General features: G+C 39.3%; 1 protein-coding gene across 17 annotated transcripts in view; it reads left to right on the forward strand.

Moving 5' to 3' along the window:
- igfn1.4 (immunoglobulin like and fibronectin type III domain containing 1, tandem duplicate 4) overlaps positions 1-14815 on the forward strand; it is a 32644-nt gene extending 17829 nt beyond the window's left edge. For 3 of the 17 annotated variants that reach the window (XM_052526510.1, XM_052526514.1, XM_052526512.1), the window contains 15 exons: positions 1065-1124; positions 3252-3335; positions 4696-4743; positions 6263-6328; positions 8195-8310; positions 8917-9058; positions 9159-9452; positions 9574-9873; positions 10079-10258; positions 10533-10661; positions 10863-10942; positions 12776-12968; positions 13468-13764; positions 14014-14334; positions 14457-14815. In XM_052526510.1, coding sequence (XP_052382470.1) covers positions 1065-1124; positions 3252-3335; positions 4696-4743; positions 6263-6328; positions 8195-8310; positions 8917-9058; positions 9159-9452; positions 9574-9873; positions 10079-10258; positions 10533-10661; positions 10863-10942; positions 12776-12968; positions 13468-13764; positions 14014-14334; positions 14457-14461 — 2315 coding nt within the window. In that variant the 3' untranslated portion in view covers positions 14462-14815. The remainder of the gene's footprint in view (positions 1-1064; positions 1125-3251; positions 3336-4695; positions 4744-6262; positions 6329-8194; positions 8311-8916; positions 9059-9158; positions 9453-9573; positions 9874-10078; positions 10259-10532; positions 10662-10862; positions 10943-12775; positions 12969-13467; positions 13765-14013; positions 14335-14456) is intronic. The other 14 variants (XM_052526522.1, XM_052526517.1, XM_035777070.2 and 11 more) reach the window with 12 other exon arrangements.
- The last annotated feature ends 3199 nt before the right edge of the window (positions 14816-18014 follow it).

Raw genomic sequence — 18014 nt, forward strand, 5'->3', positions numbered from 1 at the left:
CCCCAAAAATGTTAATATATATTTTTGTATTTATTATTATTGGTCCGTGGAAATACAAAAAGGGGGCCATGCCCCTCCGCGGGCCGACAGTTGCCCATCCCTGATCTGTGTATTTTACGTGTATACTTTTAGTGTCATGCTTTTGTCAGTAGGCCCTGCTGTCGCCCTCATGAAAACATTTAATGTTGTTAACACAAAATACTGTATTTTCTGACACTTTATTCAACACATCTTAAGTGCAATTGACGACACGTCATTGATCAATTTGAATGCACACATCAATAACATTTTGTCAAATCTAAATGTTATTCTAGTGGGTAATCATTGTTGATTTTAGTTAGTTAATATTATACATGTTTCCTGTTGAAGGTAAGTATGTGCAACAATAATATAAATGAAACAATTAGAAACCATGCACTGGAGAAAAAGCTTAAGCTAAGGTGTAAGAGGCTTCCCAAACAGCTAAGGACACTGATCACTAGTATAACAGATGACAAGAATAAACATTCCAGCTGACTGAATAAAGTTAGCTGGATAAGGCTTTGTGATGTCCTTCAGACGGCTGTTATCATAAGACCTAAATCAATAGTAATAGTTTTTTTTTAGTGTTGGCCATCTTGATTTGTTAAAGTTGGATTACTGCTGGGCGACAGCACCCATAGATGAGCATATCACATTTTTTATTCTAAGTGAATTTCAACGTAAAAGTTCTCACCATGACTGAAGCAGAACTGTCTTAGAGATTATTATTAGGAATATTATTATGATACTTGGCTCATAGGTTGATGCTTTAAATGTGCAATAGGTAAGTTGTCTCCTCAACAAAATCTTAAATTCTCTTTTCAGTATTTGCTATTATCCATGTACAATACATGGACATGCACGCTAGAGTAGTCGATTCTGTCTGAACTCTATCCTGATCATTACTATTTTCTCCTTCCAGGTCATGTTGTAGTTCATTGCTATTTACCCTGAAGTATCTATGGCATATTTAGCAAGGAAAATATCATTAAAAATGCATTCTGACAGTCATTGACTTGTTGTGATGTTGGTTAAAACTGTAGGAGCTACAAAACAGGGACCAGCAGTAAAAGGGTCTGACCATAAATCCATGGATAATGAGGGTAAGATATTATGAGGGATGTGTTTACCTCCGCATGGATACCATGTTAAATATGGAAGCCATTTGAGACATAATGGCTTTGACAGTCTGTGTGTTTTACTCGTGATTGAGGATCTTTTTTGTCGACTCCATAGATACATGGTCTCTAAACTTCACAGCACATCAAAACAACTGATACCTTATAGCGATTTGTAGACTAGACCAGTGTCTCTCAACCTCCAACCTCCGGTCCATGGACTGGCACGTTGCTGACCGGTTCCTATGATGTTTCTCTGTGAATGATTCCATCAGCTCTAAAGTGCTAGTTTGAAAAAAGTGGTATTTTAAGGAGGAAGGACCACAGCTTACTGGGTTGAGAGGTTGAGAAACACTGCACTTGATTTTGGGTTTACCTTCATGATCAGCCAACAATGTCCCATTGTTGAGGTCACGTCAATGTATTTGGTTTGTTATATTACACCTTGATTCATAGTGTAATTCATTCAGTGTGGTTGCTTGACTTTATAGTTTTGTTCTATGTGTTTACTAGTCTGTTTCTGCTGCTTGGTTCTCATCCTTTATGCCGTTAATGTGACTCCTAATCATCACAAGCATATCCAGGGATTGTAATGCAATGTGTAACACTCACAGTACATTGCAGATTGAACACAGACACTGTGCTTTCTAAAATGTGCTTTCTATTACGTGTTTTGTATCATATTGCATCATCTATGTCAGGGAAGGGCAACTTTGTTGAGTGTGGGGGCTACAAAAAATGGAACTCATCATTAAGGGCCGCAGTGGCTCGTGGGTCTGCTACCACCCTCTACCCACCTCTCTTCCCCACACAGGTTACGAGCAAAACGTTTTAGCTGCCCCTCGTGACAGCGAAGAGGAAAAAAATCAGTTTTGAAGTAAATTTTCTGCAATTCTGAACATGTTGCCATAAGGAGGAATCAAATGTTTGCATTTATTTATATGATAACTGATTATCAATGGGCCCCACCCACCCTGTTTGGTCATTTGACCGTGCTTGCTACAATTTTAGATAGGTGGCCGCTAAACTAATTTACCAATCTAAAACAAAAAATGCTGACATGGGCAAATTGAGTGACTGCTGATGCACAACCAAATTTTCGAAATTCAACTTGTGTATTCTATTATTCTGAATCTTAATAGTAAATTGAGACCCCGACTGAGTTCCCCCAAAACTGGTAATATATTTTTGTTTTTATTATTATTGGTCTGTGGAAATACAAAAAGGGGGCCATGCGCCTCCGCGGGCCGACAGTTGCCCATCCCTGATCTGTATATTTTACGCTTATACTTTTAGTGTCATGCTTTTGTCAGTAGGCCCTGCTGTCGCCCTCATGAAAACATTTAATGTTGTTAACACAAAATACTGTATTTTCTGACACTTTATTCACAACATCTGAAGTGCAATGGATGATTGGTAAATTTGAATGTTCTCATCTATAACAGTTTGTCAAATTTAAATGTTATTCCACTTGGTTATCTTTGCCGATTCTAGTTAGTTAATGTTATTCTTTTTTCCTGTTGAAGGTAAGTATGTGCAACAATAATATAAATGAAACAATTAGAAACCATGCACTGGAGAAAAAGCTGAAGCTAAGGTGTAAGAGGCTTCCCAAACAGCTAAGGACACTGATCACTAGTATAACAGATGACAAGAATAAACATTCCAGCTGACTGAATAAAGTTAGCTGGAGAAGGCTTTGTGATGTCCTTCAGACGGCTGTTATCATAAGACCTAAATCAATAGTAATAGTTTTTTTTTAGTGTTGGCCATCTTGATTTGTTTAACGTTGGATTACTGCTGGGCCACAGCACCCATAGTTGAGCATGACAGATTTTTTATTCAAAGTGAATTTCAACGTAAAAGTTTGCTCACCATGACTGAAGCATAACTGTCATAGAGATTATTATTATTATTATTAGGCTCATACGTTGATGTTTTAACTGTGCAATGTGTAACTTGTCTCTACAACGCAATCTTTAATTGTCTTTTCAGTATTTGTTCTTATCCAAGGTCATGTTGTAGTTCATTGATATTTACCCTGAAGTATCATATAGCATATTTGGCATGGAATATATCATTTAAAATGCATTTCTGACAGTCATTGACTAGTTGTGATGGTGGTTAAAACTGTAGGAGCTACAAAACAGGGACTGGCAGTAAAAGGGTCTGACCATAAATCCATGGATAATGAGGGTAAGATATTATGAGGGATGTGTTTACCTCTGCATGGATACCATGTTAAATATGGAAGCCATTTGAGACATAATGGCTTTGACAGTCTGTGTGTTTTACTCAAGATTGAGGATCTTTTTTGTCGACTCCATAGATACATGGTCTCTAACTTCACAGCACTTCAAAACAATTGATATCTTATAGCGATTTGTAGACTAGACCAGTGTCTCTCAACCTCCAACCTCCGGTCCATGGACTGGCACGTTGCTGACCGGTTCCTATGATGTTTCTCTGTGAATGATTCCATCAGCTCTAAAGTGCTAGTTTGAAAAAAGTGGTATTTTAAGGAGGAAGGACCACAGCTTACTGGGTTGAGAGGTTGAGAAACACTGCACTTGATTTTGGGTTTACCTTCATGATCAGCCAACAATGTCCCATTGTTGAGGTCACGTCAATGTATTTGGTTTGTTATATTACACCTTGATTCATAGTGTAATTCATTCAGTGTGGTTGCTTGACTTTATAGTTTTGTTCTATGTGTTTACTAGTCTGTTTCTGCTGCTTGGTTCTCATCCTTTATGCCGTTATTGTGACTCCTAATCATCACAAGCATATCCAGGGATTGTAATGCAATGTGTAACACTCACAGTACATTGCAGAATGAACACAGACACTGCTTTCTAAAATGGGCTTTCTATTTACCAGTCAAAACTAATTTAGCTGACATGGGCTAATTGAATGGCTACTGACACACATCCACATTTCAAAAATGCAACTTGAGTATTCTATTATTCTAACTCAACAGTAGATTGAGTTACACCCCCCTCTAAAAAAAAATTCTATTTTTGGGGGTATTTATTCTTGTTGGTCCGTGGGCCTTCAAAAAGGAGCTATGCGCCCCCCAGGCCACCAGTTGCCCATCCCTAATCTATGTGTATTTTACACTTCTACTTTTAGTGTCATGCTTTTTACAGTAGGCCCTGCTGTCGCCCTCGTGAAAACATTTAAAGTTGTAAACACAAAATACTGTATTTTCTGATACTTTATTCATCTTAAGTGCAATTGACACATCATTGGTCAATTGTAATACACTCATCTACGGTATAACAGTTTGTAAAATCTAAGTGTTATTCTAGTGGGTATTCTTAGTTAATCGTACTTAGTTAATATTACTGAATTTACTGAACTCCTGATGAAGGTAAGTATGCAACAGTAACATATATACGAAACAATTGTAATCCTATTTGCATATGGGGAAGAATTCTGTATTGTTTTCATGTTAGCTAAGTTTTAGACACAAATGTTTTTCTGAGTAAATGAAAGGATTTAAACATATCAGTTATAAAAGGATCGCCTATTAACTAGTTATAACCACCGGTAGGGGATTTCGATGGATCTGGAGAAGGTGATGGAGGTAGTGGTAACAGTGGTAAGAGATACTGAGAATTGCATTGACCCAATAACCTTAAGAGTTGTATTAGTGCTCAATTCACCTAGCAATTTTTGTGATGTACTGCTTCATTACTTAACAATGTAATTTGACCAAAATCTAGAAATGAGTAGCATTAACTCCATTTTTAGCATTAACTCCACCAGTTGGTCAAAATGTAAAATAACATAATCCTACATTTGAGTTGTTTTAACCCCATTTTATCTGATAGCTCAACCTGAGTGTCTACATACAGTGCATTTGTAAAGTACTTCGACCCCTTGACTTTATCCACATGTTACCTTACAGCGTAATTCTAAAGTGGATTAAATAGTTTTTTCCCCCTCATCAATCTACACACAATATCCCATAATGACGAAGCAAAAACAGTTTTTTTTACATTTTGGCAAATGTATATAAAAAAATATCACATTTACATAAGTATTCAAACCTTATACTCAGTACTTTGTTGAAGCACCTTTGGCAGTTATTACAGCCTTGAGACTTCTTGGGTATGACTCTACAAGCTTGGCACAACTGTATTTGGGAAGTTTCTCCCAATCTTCACTGCAGATCCTCTCAAGCTCTGTCAGGTTGGATGTGGAGCATCACTGCACAGCTATTTTCAGGCCTCTGCAGAGATTTTCCATTGGGTTAAAGTCCGGGCTTTGGCTGGAACACTCAAGGACATTCATGTGCCTTTTACTGAGGATTGGCTTCCATCTGCCCACTCTACCATAAAGGTGGAATGCTGTTGTCCTTCTGGAAGGTTCTCATATCTCCACAGAGGAACTCTGGAGTGCTGTTAGAGTGACCATCGGATTCTTGGTCACCTCCCTGACCAAGGACCTTCTCCCCCGATTGCTCAGTTTGGCATGGTGGCCAGCTCCAGTCTTGGTGGTTTCAAACTTCTTCCATTTAAGAATGATGGAGGCCACTGTGTTCTTGGGGACCTTCAATGCTGCAGAAATGTGTTGGTACCCTTCCTCAGATCTGTGTCTAGACACAATCCTGTCTCGGAGCTCTAAGGACAATTCCTTCGACCTCATGGCTTGGTTTTTGCTCTGACATGCACTGTCAACAGTGGGACCTTATATAGACAGATGTGTGCCTTTCCAAATCATGTCCAATCAATTGAATTTACCACGGGTGGACTCCAATCAAGTTGTAGAAACATCTCAAGGATGATCAATGGAAACAGGGTGGACCTGAGCTCAATTTTGTGTCTCATAGCAAAAGGTCTGAATAGTTAGGTAAATATTTCTGTTTTTTTATTTTTAATACATTTGAAAGCATTTCTGAAAAACAGTTTTCACTTTGTCGTTATGGGGTATGGTGTGTAGATTGATGAGGATTTTTAAAATCCATTTCAGAATATTTCTGTAACATAACATAATGTGGAGAAAGGGTCCGGGTCTGAATACATTACAAATGCGCTCTATAGTATAACTGCATGGTAAAGTAGAGACTGAAATGAAATATTAGAAAATGAGAGTTGTCTGGTTGTAATCATCAATAGGACAGTCAAATAATGAATGCCCACCGGCGCCCACTGTGCCTGGCCAGCCGGTCGGAGACAGTACTGGTAAGATTTTGCGAGATTCAATTGAATATTGAATGGATGCAATAACATATATGAATAACATTACGCTATTCATGTTAAATCCGCTGCATCTGATTATTCAGGAATTTTAGAGTGTTTCTAATAAGTGGTAAGTGAGATATGGAGCATTGAATGGTTGCAATAACATATATGAATAACATTAAGTTATTCATATGAAATCATTTGAATCTGAATTACTGAGGCATTTTAGAGTGTTTCTAAAAGCATATCTACATTAAATTAATATATTACTGGCTCGTCAAAATTATTGCATTGAACTTTTTTTGCATATGATCTCATTCTCTTTTGGATGTGAAAATATGAACTGAAATTCTTGCAGTGGTGTTTTTATATACAACAAAGAAGAGTATACCACAATAACCTGTGTGCGAAAGCACACTTTAATCCTCAAACAACTTTGACTTTGAATTGCAGTCACCTTTTCTACTGTTCACCCCTCCCTGTCCTGGTGCAGTGTGTGTAGGCTTTAGTCCCATCCCAGCATAAACAGGTCCTTGATGACTAGTTGATAGGCTAGGTGTGCCCTACTTAGATGTGTGGTGGGATGTGCAATGACATTGTGACTTAGACGTTTCTCGTACCCCACAGTGTTACTAAAAACCCTATGTGGCCCTAATGATAAATTGTTGATTACTAAACCCATCCTAATCCAGATCACAGTAGCATGATATTTACCCATGATAATGATATTTAACTATTTTTATGATAATGATATTTAACCATGATAATGATATTTAACTACGTCTATGATAATGATATTTAACAATGATAATGATATTTACCCATGATAATGATATTTAACTATGTCTATGATAATGATATTTAACCATGATAATGATATTTACCCATTATAATTATATTTATCCATGTCTATGATAATGATGTTTAACCATGATAATGATATTTAACTATGTCTATGATAATGATATTTAACCATGATAATGATATTTAACCATGATAATGATATTCAACCACGATAATGATATTTAACCATGATAATGATATTGAACTATGTCTATGATAATGATATTTAACCATGATAATGATATTTAACTATGTCTATGATAATGATATTTAACTATGTCTATGATAATGATATTTAACCATGATAATGATATTTAACCATGATAATGATATTTAACTATGTCTATGATAATGATCATTAACCATGATAATGATATTTAACTATGTCTATGATAATGATCATTAACCATGATAATGATATTTAACTATGTCTATGATAATGATCATTAACCATGATAATGATATTTAACTATGTCTATGATAATGATCATTAACCATGATAATGATATTTAACTATGTCTATGATAATGATCATTAACCATGATAATGATATTTAACTATGTCTATGATAATGATCATTAACCATGATAATGATATTTAACTATGTCTATGATAATGATCATTAACCATGATAATGATATTTAACTATGTATCCATTAAGCAAGCCTTAATATATGACTGTAGTCCAGACTAGTACTGTGATTGTGATTCAATCATCAATTTCAAAGGATACTTTCTTATTTTTGTAAGGTAAGTCTATATACTGTACATGCATTAATATGCTGCTCCTTGTGTTCTTAACACACATAGACTGGATGAGTAAAAGCATTCACATGAGTAAAGCCGTGGTATATGGCCATATACCACACCGCCTCTGACCCTATTGCTTCAATAGAAAACAGCTAACAACAGAACGGTGTCTTTGCTTAAGAATTATCTTCTCAGTATATTGCTCCACTAGTAATAGCTGTGAATTCAAACCAATGCATAAATGCTAATTGTTTTGTATACTGTGCTGTGTAGGATACAGCATTAAGAGTGGACTCTCGGATCTCTTTGCTCTCCGTGGCAAGAAAGGTGAACTGGTTTGTGAGATGAGCCATGAAGTTGATGGGGCCTGGTTCAAGGATGGAGAGAAGGTAATGGCTTTATATGTAATGTCGTTCTTCGTTTGTAGAAAGAGAGTCGGACCGAAATGCAGCGTGGTGGTTACTCATGACTTTAATGAAACAAGTGACGCATGAAATAACTATACAAAAACAACAAACGGAACGTGAAACCTATTACAGCCTATCTGGTGAACACTACACAGAGACAGGAACAATCACCCACGAAATACAAAGTGAAACCCAGGCTACCTAAATACGGTTCCCAATCAGAGACAACGAGAATCACCTGACTCTGATTGAGAACCGCCTCAGGCAGCCAACCTATGCTACACCCCTACTCAGCCGCAATCCCAATACCTACAAAAACCCCAATACGAAACACAACATTAAACCCATGTCACACCCTGGCCTGACCAAATATATAACGAAAACACAAAACACTAAGACCAAGGCGTGACATTATAGCAGAAATAACTACCACAGTGTTCACGCAATTCAATTCCTTTGAATAGGTCGCCAAGTTAGTCCTGACACTGACCTGACCTGGAAAAAATTCCATAAGTAGACAAAACATTTCAATTGAGCTCTTTTTTTTATCACAAAGAATTTTACCTTACTTTGTCTTTGCTTTTTCAGTTATCCACCACAGGTGGAATAGCCATAGTGAAAAACGGAACGAGACACACGCTGACCATTCATGAATGTAGTGAAGACGACACTGGAGTCTATCACTTTGAAGCGGGAGGATTTAAATCAGAGGCAAAAGTCACTGTGGGAGGTATGTCGGCTACACTTTGACCTCTACCGTACATTTTAGTTTGGTGAACTATGGAGCATTAGCATTAAGCAGTCGTGTGTTTCTTTCTTTTACATCCTAGAATTACCTAGCTTTGATGCTGATGACCTCCATAGGTTTTCTAAGCCTGTGACTGTAAAAGTGGGCCAGAATGCATCCTGGAAGATGCCTTATACACCACAGGACAACTTGGAGGTGAAATGGTTTAAGGATGACAAAGAGTTGAAGGATGGTGGTGGGGTGAAGTTGGTGAAGGAGGTCAACCACAGCCGGCTGCTGTTTCGGGAGTGTCTGCGTTCCGACGCTGGGGAGATCAAGATTCAACTCAAAAACCCATTCGGCACTATAGAGGGCACATCTCGACTGATTGTCCTTGGTGAAAAATCCAAATTGTTGTTGATTTTTCTCTAGGCTATGTGTGTGGTATTAATTTTACATCTAGAAATACTTCTGCAACACGGTTAAGGTCATACTGTACCACAATGTGTCCCTGACAGACAAGCCCGGCCCACCAGAAGGCCCGGTGGAAATTTTGGAGACCACCTCCACTGTGATTGAGCTGCAATGGGGCGCTCCTAAGGACGACGGTGGCTCCCCGGTGACTAACTACATCATTGAGCGCCAACAGCTGGGACAGACCATATGGAAGAAGATGGGGGATGTCGCAGCTGACAAAACAACCTACAGGGACAGGAATGTGGTTCATGGGAAACTGTACATCTACAAGATCTACGCAGTGAACCCAGAGGGGACCAGTGATGCACTGCAGACTGAGGAAACCATGGCTGGCGTATTGAGTGAGTAGAATCTGAAGAGAAACACCCTCATGCCGAAACATTGGTCCACATGCCGAAACATTGGTCCATTCACTCTATGAGTACCTGAGAGTGTAAAAAAGTGTGTTACTTGGGTGAGCCAATGGTGAGCCTCATTCCTCAATGGGACTCCATCTTTACCGTACTTGTTCATTGTTTTCATTGTTATCTCACCTCCATTTATTAGTATTTGCTGGCCGACCTGGAGCACCAAAAGTGGTCAGCGCGTCAAAGACCTGCATCAACCTGAAATGGGAGCCCCCGGAAGATGACGGAGGAATTAAGATTGATGGCTATCAACTGGAGAAACGCAAAAAGGACACAGCTCAGTGGATTGCTTTGAACCCAGTAACTGAGCCTATTGAAGGTCTGGATTACAGATTATAAATTGTTGGTATTTTTTTTTGATGGTGAAAATTTAACACATCATGCCCATCAGGTTGGGATGGTCTGTGGCGTAATCACGAGCTGGCACAGTCATAAAGTCATAAAATCGGATTTTAAACCTAAGCCTTAACCATAACCTTAAATTAAGAATGTAAAATAAATTGACGTCATTCAGAATACTTTGTTCTGGAAGCTGGATGAAATAAGGATACAGATGTTACCTTTTAAATATGTGTTCTTGTCTACAACCATAGTGCTGGAGTACGCAGTGAAGGATGTTGTTGAGGGGGCGGAGTATGAGTTCAGGGTATCGGCCATCAACGTTTCTGGGGCGGGAGAGTTCAGTCTCCCCTCTGTGATGGTGACTGCAAAGAATCCCAACAGTAAGTCTCCTCAATGATCCGCATGCATGCAGTCTGCATGCAGTCTGTAGAAGTAAGTGATGTCAACCAGCACTGAACTTAAAATGTTGTTAGCCTCAGTCTGGAGGAAGAAAATCCACTGTCAGAACCAATGTATGGCCAGTGTGGAACACTTCCTAAGATGTTGCTTGTCTCAAAGGATTGTGTTTGTTTGTTTTTCAGTGAGGCCTACATTCAAAGATCCAGAGGACTTCATGGTGATCAGGGCGGGAAACTCTGTGAGAATCAAAGTTCTCTATGAGGTAATCAACAAAATCCAATCTGAGTTTATTGGTTGTGTACACAGATTTACAGATGTTATCGCTTGTGTTTCTAGCTCCAACAGTGCAGTAATACCTAGAAGTAGGTATAAGGAGGAGTGGAAAAACATTGCCTTGTAATGGTCTGCTGCTGGCAGATTCAGCATTTGGAGTAAGCAGCATGACTCCATGGCCACATCCTGCCTGGACCAATGGTCCAGGTGGTGTAATGCTGTGGAGAATGTTTTCCCGGCACACGTTAGGTTCCTTGATACCAATTAAGCGTTTCCATGCCTGAAGAATTCAGGATGTTCTAGCAATATAGTGGGGTCCGACCTGGTACTAGATGGCTGTACCTAATAAACTGGCCACCATTATAAATACATATAGTGGTGTGTAAAGATAGTAGGATATTATATGAATAGGAAAGTTGTGGACGGGCCTCCCGAGTGGTGCAGTGGTCTGAGGCACTGCATCGAAGTGCTAGAGGCATTACTACAGACCCGGGATCATCCCCGGGCTGTGCCACAACCGGCCGTGTCCGGAAGTCCAATAGGACAGCGCACAATTGGCCCAGTGTCGTACGGGTTAGGGGAGGGTTTGGCTGGGGGTGCTTTACTTGGCTCATTGCGCCATAGCGACTCCTTGTGACAGGCCGGGTAGCTGCAGGCTGACGATGGTCGTCAGTTAAACAGTGTTTCCTCCGACACAATGGTGTGGCTGGCCTCCGGGCTAAGCTGGCGGGTGTTAAGGAGCGTGGTTAGGCGGGTCATGTTTCAGAGGACGCATGACTCCACCTTCGCCTCTCCCGAGCCCATTGGGGAGTTGCTGCGATGAGACAACATTGAAAATTGTGGAGAAAAAGTGGGATAAAATAAACAAACAAAAAATACAAATACAAATAAAAGGTGTGTACCGTAGTGGCCAAAAGTTTTGAGAATTACATAAATATTAATTTTCACAAAGTCTGCTGCCTCAGTTTGTATGATGCCAATTTCCATATACTCCACTAAAGGACCAGCTGACATCATGTCAGTGATTCTCTCGTTAACACAGGTGTGAGTGTTGACAAGGACAAGGCTGGAGATCACTCTGTCATGCTGATTGAGTTCGAATAACAGACTAGAAGCTTCAAAAGGAGGGTGGTGCTTGGAATCATTGCTCTTCATCGGTCATCCATGGTTACCTACAAGAAAACACGTGCTGTCATCATTGCACAAAAAGGGCTTCACAGGCAAGGATATGCTGCCAGTAAGATTGCACCTAAATGAACCATTTATCGGATCATAAAGAACTTCAATGAGAGCAGTTCAATTGTTGTGAAGAAGGCTTCAGGGTGCCCAAGGAAGTCCAGCAAGCGCCAGGACCGTCTCCGTCTCCAGACCTTAATCCCATTGAGAACTTGTGGCCAATCCTCAAGAGGTGGGTGGACAAACAAAAACCTACAAATTCTGACAAACTTCAAGCATTGATTATGCAAGAATGGGCTGCCATCAGTCAGGATGTGGCCCAGAAGTTAATTGGCAGCATGCCAGGGCGGATTGCAGAGGTCTTGAAAAAGAAGGGTCAACACTGCAAATATTGAATATTTGCATCAACTTCATGTAATTGTCAATAAAAGCCTTTGACACTTATGAAATGCTTGTAATTATACTTCAGTATTCCATAGTAACATCTGACAAAAATATCTAAAAACAGTGAGGCAGCAGACTTTGTGAAAATTAATATTTGTGTCATTCTCAAAACTTTTGGCCACGACTGTACAACAGCAAAAGATATAGCAAATCCAACCAACAGTTATTTTCGCTAATCTAATGCTTTTGAAATTGTCTTTAGGCTGAGCCTCCACCAGAGATCACTTGGATGAAGGACAATGAGCCTGTATCCAGTTTTATACAGATCATCAACACAGAGGGCTGTTCCCAGCTTGTGATCCCCTCAACAAAACGCTCGGATTCAGGAAACTACACCATTGTGGCTAAGAATAAAGTTGGAGAGGCCAGCTTTGACATTGAGGTCCTAGTCACAGGTAATTCCAAATTGTATTATTTTTTACAGGCAGAATAAGATATCCTCGTGTGACCTGCAAAACTTTATATGAACTCTGAAATCTTATACTGTTGTGGTCTTCTACTGTTGTGGTCGTATACTGTTGAAGTCTTGTACTGTTGAAGTCTTGTACTGTTGAGGTCTTCTACTGTTGTGGTCTTATGCACTTGTGGTCTTCTACTGTTGTGGTCTTATGCTCTTGTGGTCTTCTACTGTTGTGGTCTTATGCTCTTGTGGTCTTCTACTGTTGTGGTCTTATGCTCTTGTGGTCTTCTACTGTTGTGGTCTTATACTCTTGTGGTCTTTTCACAGGGACAAATTCTAAGTCATGTTGCATTTATTATATCTAATCTGAGATTGAAAAATAAAAATTAATTACACGAGCACATTTTCAGATATGATTCAGTCTAGAGAATCATATACTGCAAAACCTCTGTTAGCCTATGTAACTGATATTTTCTTCTCTTTTGTGGTGCTAGATGAGCCAAAGCCTCCCGGTGGAGTGGAGCTGGAGCAGATTGTCCATGGCAAAGTTATTGTGTCTTGGGAGGCCTCTCCAGACCAGGAGCTGGACAACAGGCTGTATTACATGGTGGCTGAGCACGACTCCAGCACACGCATGTGGCACACTGTGGCAGACCGCATCTTTGACAATGCATACACAGCCAATAACATCATGTCTGGAAGGGAGTACCACTTCAAAATCTATGCCAAGAACGACATGGGAATGTCAGACCCCTCCATGTCACCCACCTGGGGCATCAACAGCAACAGAAGTGAGTTCAGCAGTCAGTTTAGGTTTCGGTTAAAGTCTATTTTAATCAAGTTTAATCAGAGAATGGATTAGCATTGTTGGAAACAAGTGGCCATTACTGGAATCCATAAACATAATTTGACATTCATCTCTTGACATGACTGAGGTGAAATGGAACTGCATCAGGTCACTTAAGCTCCTATATAATGTTTTCCAAATCCACAATTATGCTTCGCTCTTTAAATTTCCTTCGTTATTTCTTTCTATCTAGTTCCTATAAACATAAACACGCCAGTGGAAGTCAGCTTTGAGAAACCACCATCTGTCCTGGTCCCTCTGAAGGTGCACTCGCCACCAAAAGGATTCCAGATGTACATGACCTGCGCCATCAGGGGATGTCCCACACCCAGCGTCACGTGGCACCTGAACAACGTCTGCATCAATGGTGATAGCAACTACTACATCACCAACTCGTACGGCGTGTGCTCCATGTACATCCTTAGGGTCAGGCGCAAGGACTCCGGAGAATACAAAGTTGTGGCAGTTAACTCCTTCGGCAAGGCAGAATGCTCCACTAAACTTGTTGTTAAAGGTAAGCCTCTGAAATGACTTATTTCCATTATAGAAGTGATGTCTGTGTTGATTTGGATCATTTTTTTGTGATTATTTCCTTAATAATTTTCTTAATTTTCTCTTTGTTTTTTTTCTTCACAGACTAAATCACATTGATGAATTATCTTGGAGGTTTTCTTCTGCTCTCCTTGATTCTATGTAGAAACATATTTTTACTTGAATATGTTAGAGTTTTGGTACATGTATGCTGCATACATGATTAGGTGTTGTATATTACTCATTAGTTATGTTACTAGCCATCTTATCTTCAGTTGTGAGACAGACTTAGCTAACATTACGTTTTTTGTTCCATTTACTATATTGACTGAATTAGTTATCTCAAATGATAAGGAAACTCAATTGAAGTATTAAGTCATTATCAAAAATAGCACAATACTTTTATTTCTTTGAGAAAATCAGAAATGTACTTTGGAAAACTACAATAAATACAGCAATTGACATTCTTGTCTGATTACTTTTCCTTCATAAGTAACATCTCTTTGGTCTAATGGACGTAGGATCTTAATTTGATCATCCTGTTGCAGGAAATGTAAAACGTGTATTGTATTTGAGGTTTAAAAAGGCTTCTGAAGTTGGTCATTTCCACTTTGAAATTTCAGACTTGACTTTCCCTTAAATGTATCAACCTCTACAAAAATGTATATTCATTATAATCCCCATAATAATTCACATTTCCTGTTGTAGAAAACTGGCACAAATTAGGATCCTACATCTGTAGTTATTTAATTGATAGGCCTATACAGTATGTTATTCCTGACTCAATAAACCTAATTACCAGCACAGAGGAGCCAGATCCCGACATTTGAGATATTGATGTCATTACTGTGACCAGCAGCACAGCATTGTTTTCATATTGCATTATGAATAGCGTTTGACTCAGCATGGTTCCAGTCATCCCAGGATTCCAATAACATCAAGCATCCTAGACCTCGTCATCTAGGAACGACCCAGCAGCTCAACATTCAGCCATTACATGTCAAGTGTACATTTTCATTGCATTTCCAAAAATATCCACTTAAGCCCCTCAATAAATCGTCTCTGAAAGGACCATAATTGTGCAGATATAGAATTAGTTGTAATGACAATGAAATGTTTGCTGGGAAGCCATTGAGTTTGTCATATCATGACTCACTCATAACCCATATCATGAATCACACATGGCTACAGTTACAGGTCACAACATATTTGTCATAACAAATTAGCCATTGTTTCGCACTGAAGTTATATGATCAGATTCCATCAAGTTCAGGACTTGCCCACTATGTTTCTGAGACTTCAATTTAATCAGTGTTTACGTTCAATGCAAGAGTTGTGTTTGCAATCACAAATTGTGTTTTGATGCTATGCACTTTGATGAATCCACCTCACCAGTTATGTGTACCTTCCATATAATCAGTAGGGTCTAATGTCCAATGGCATTATTGAAAATGTTGTCAAGTTGGCAATGTTGTCAAGAACAATAAAAAAATGTATTCCACCCCATTGTATAGACAACCCCCTGAAGTTCAACCTCATTTTTCAAATTATATTTAATGATGTAGCTACAGTATATGAATCACATCTGGTGACCTTGACTTCCCGGATCCACCTGCAACTAGTTCTCCACCTCATAAGATCAACTCAATACATCCTACAGTAATAACATATTCATTTTTCGACTATGGTTGAATGAGGGATTGAGTAAGAAGGGTGATACTATTTGTATAATGATGTATGATCAAACAGCTGTTTTTGTTCCATCCCTAGGCAAAGTGCTATGGTGGTAGACCGTTGCTGTGTTCACTGTGTCATGACGTTGGCCTGGGGGGTAGATTTACGACAGTCATAAATACCTCTTCCCCCCTTTTTCCTCTCTCTACCATACTGAGATTACATTTGCAAAACCCTTGGTTAACATAGAGATTCTGGGAACATCAGTAGGTGGGGGGTGAACTATATTCTGGTAATCCGAACAATTGAACATATGCGGTGGTACTTAATGAATATGATGTCAGTTCGGTTGTCATCCGAGACATTCTCATCAATGATAAGATGACATAAACTCTACAGTGGAAAGTCTACACATCAGAGTTATCGGATTCACATGGAATTCTTGTTCAATTAAATATGTTTGAATATTCAATTATTTGTGATGGGATGAAATGTGATTTTAGCTTCTAAAATGTGAGATGTGGGTTTTCATAAGATCCCTATCCCTGCTCACTCAGTGGCCCGCCCACGTGAAGAGACAGAGGTTGTAAACTATGAAAGACACCCCTTTTCTCCCTTCCTATATAAAGCCTTGACGACAACATAACTTCCTGTTCCGGGAATGTAGGATTACAGTCCTATGTCAGAATGGTTCAGATAATAACTACAGAACGAAGCCAACATCAGCGTGAGCTTTGGTTGCGAATGGTATGAACTTTGAACTCTAAATTCACTACAGAAGTGATATCTCCTAGCCGTTGAGTTAGCAACCGCAGCTGCAAACGCAGGTTAGGAAGGAACAGATAGAGTATCCAGTCTCTCACACAGCGACGTTACCACAACTTATCCAATTGACCACCAGAGACATTCTTCAAAGGACAGAGGACTCGGTTTGTCAACACGGTCTTCCATCTACCACCAACCGAAGCGCAGCTCAGAGTAAATCGTTTTTGCATTTTCCTTTTCCAAATGGGCGGTAATTTAGAATGCATAAGATAATGTATTTACGATAGCACATCTTCTCCCTGTGTCCCTCAGTCTTCCCGCTCTTTCACACAATCCCAGCCCTTTTCCTTTGTGTAACAAGCTGTCATATCTGTTCCGCCCGCTAGGGACGTTTTCCTTTATGACGCAATTTGTAATCAAGTTATGATTAATTGTGTGTATGTTTAATTCTGTGTGATTAGTTAGGTATTTAGTAAATAAATTATTGAACCCAATTTTGTATTGCTGATTCAATTTGTTAGCCAGGGTTTGTGCAGAGAACCGAGAATTTACAACTTTCAGATGAGACTGAATTGAGGTGACGATTGATATTGACTGCAATTGATGTAAAATATTAATAGGTCTTTAAGAGTTTATTCGGTAGATAACAGCTCTATAAATATTATTTTGTGGTGCCCGACTCTCTAGTTAATTACATTTACATGATTAGCTCAATCAGGTAATATTAATTACGGATAAATTATTTTATAGAATAGCATGTCATATCACTTAATCGGGCATAGCCAAAGACACGACAACTGCCAGGTCACAGGTGTTTTATATTGTCTATGGGTGTGTGGTGGTTGACTGTAGCCCTGTTGACTCTCACCGGTTGACAGTCTCCTGTCATGCCTCTTTTCCCTGCTGTTAGGTCACAGCATGTCCTTTCATGAGGCCAGTCTGGCCATTGACGCTATTCAAGCTGTCTGAGCATGTCAAGCCTGGTGAAACCTGTCAATTTGAAACCAATCCCCTCAGAGCCATGAACACATGCCACCTTGCCAAGACACGGTTGTCTTTTTATTAGGTCAAGATCAGGATCAGTATGAGACATTGAACTTGATCTAAACCCACTCATTGGATATTGACATTGGTATTTTTGTTGTTGCTATGTGGGAGAACCATATGCTACTTCATATTTAGACTAACTAGAATCACATGCTTTTTCCCTTCCAAATAAAAAGT

This window comes from Oncorhynchus keta, chromosome 10 (genome assembly GCF_023373465.1).
Source record: "Oncorhynchus keta strain PuntledgeMale-10-30-2019 chromosome 10, Oket_V2, whole genome shotgun sequence".
Classification (NCBI taxonomy): domain Eukaryota; kingdom Metazoa; phylum Chordata; class Actinopteri; order Salmoniformes; family Salmonidae; genus Oncorhynchus; species Oncorhynchus keta.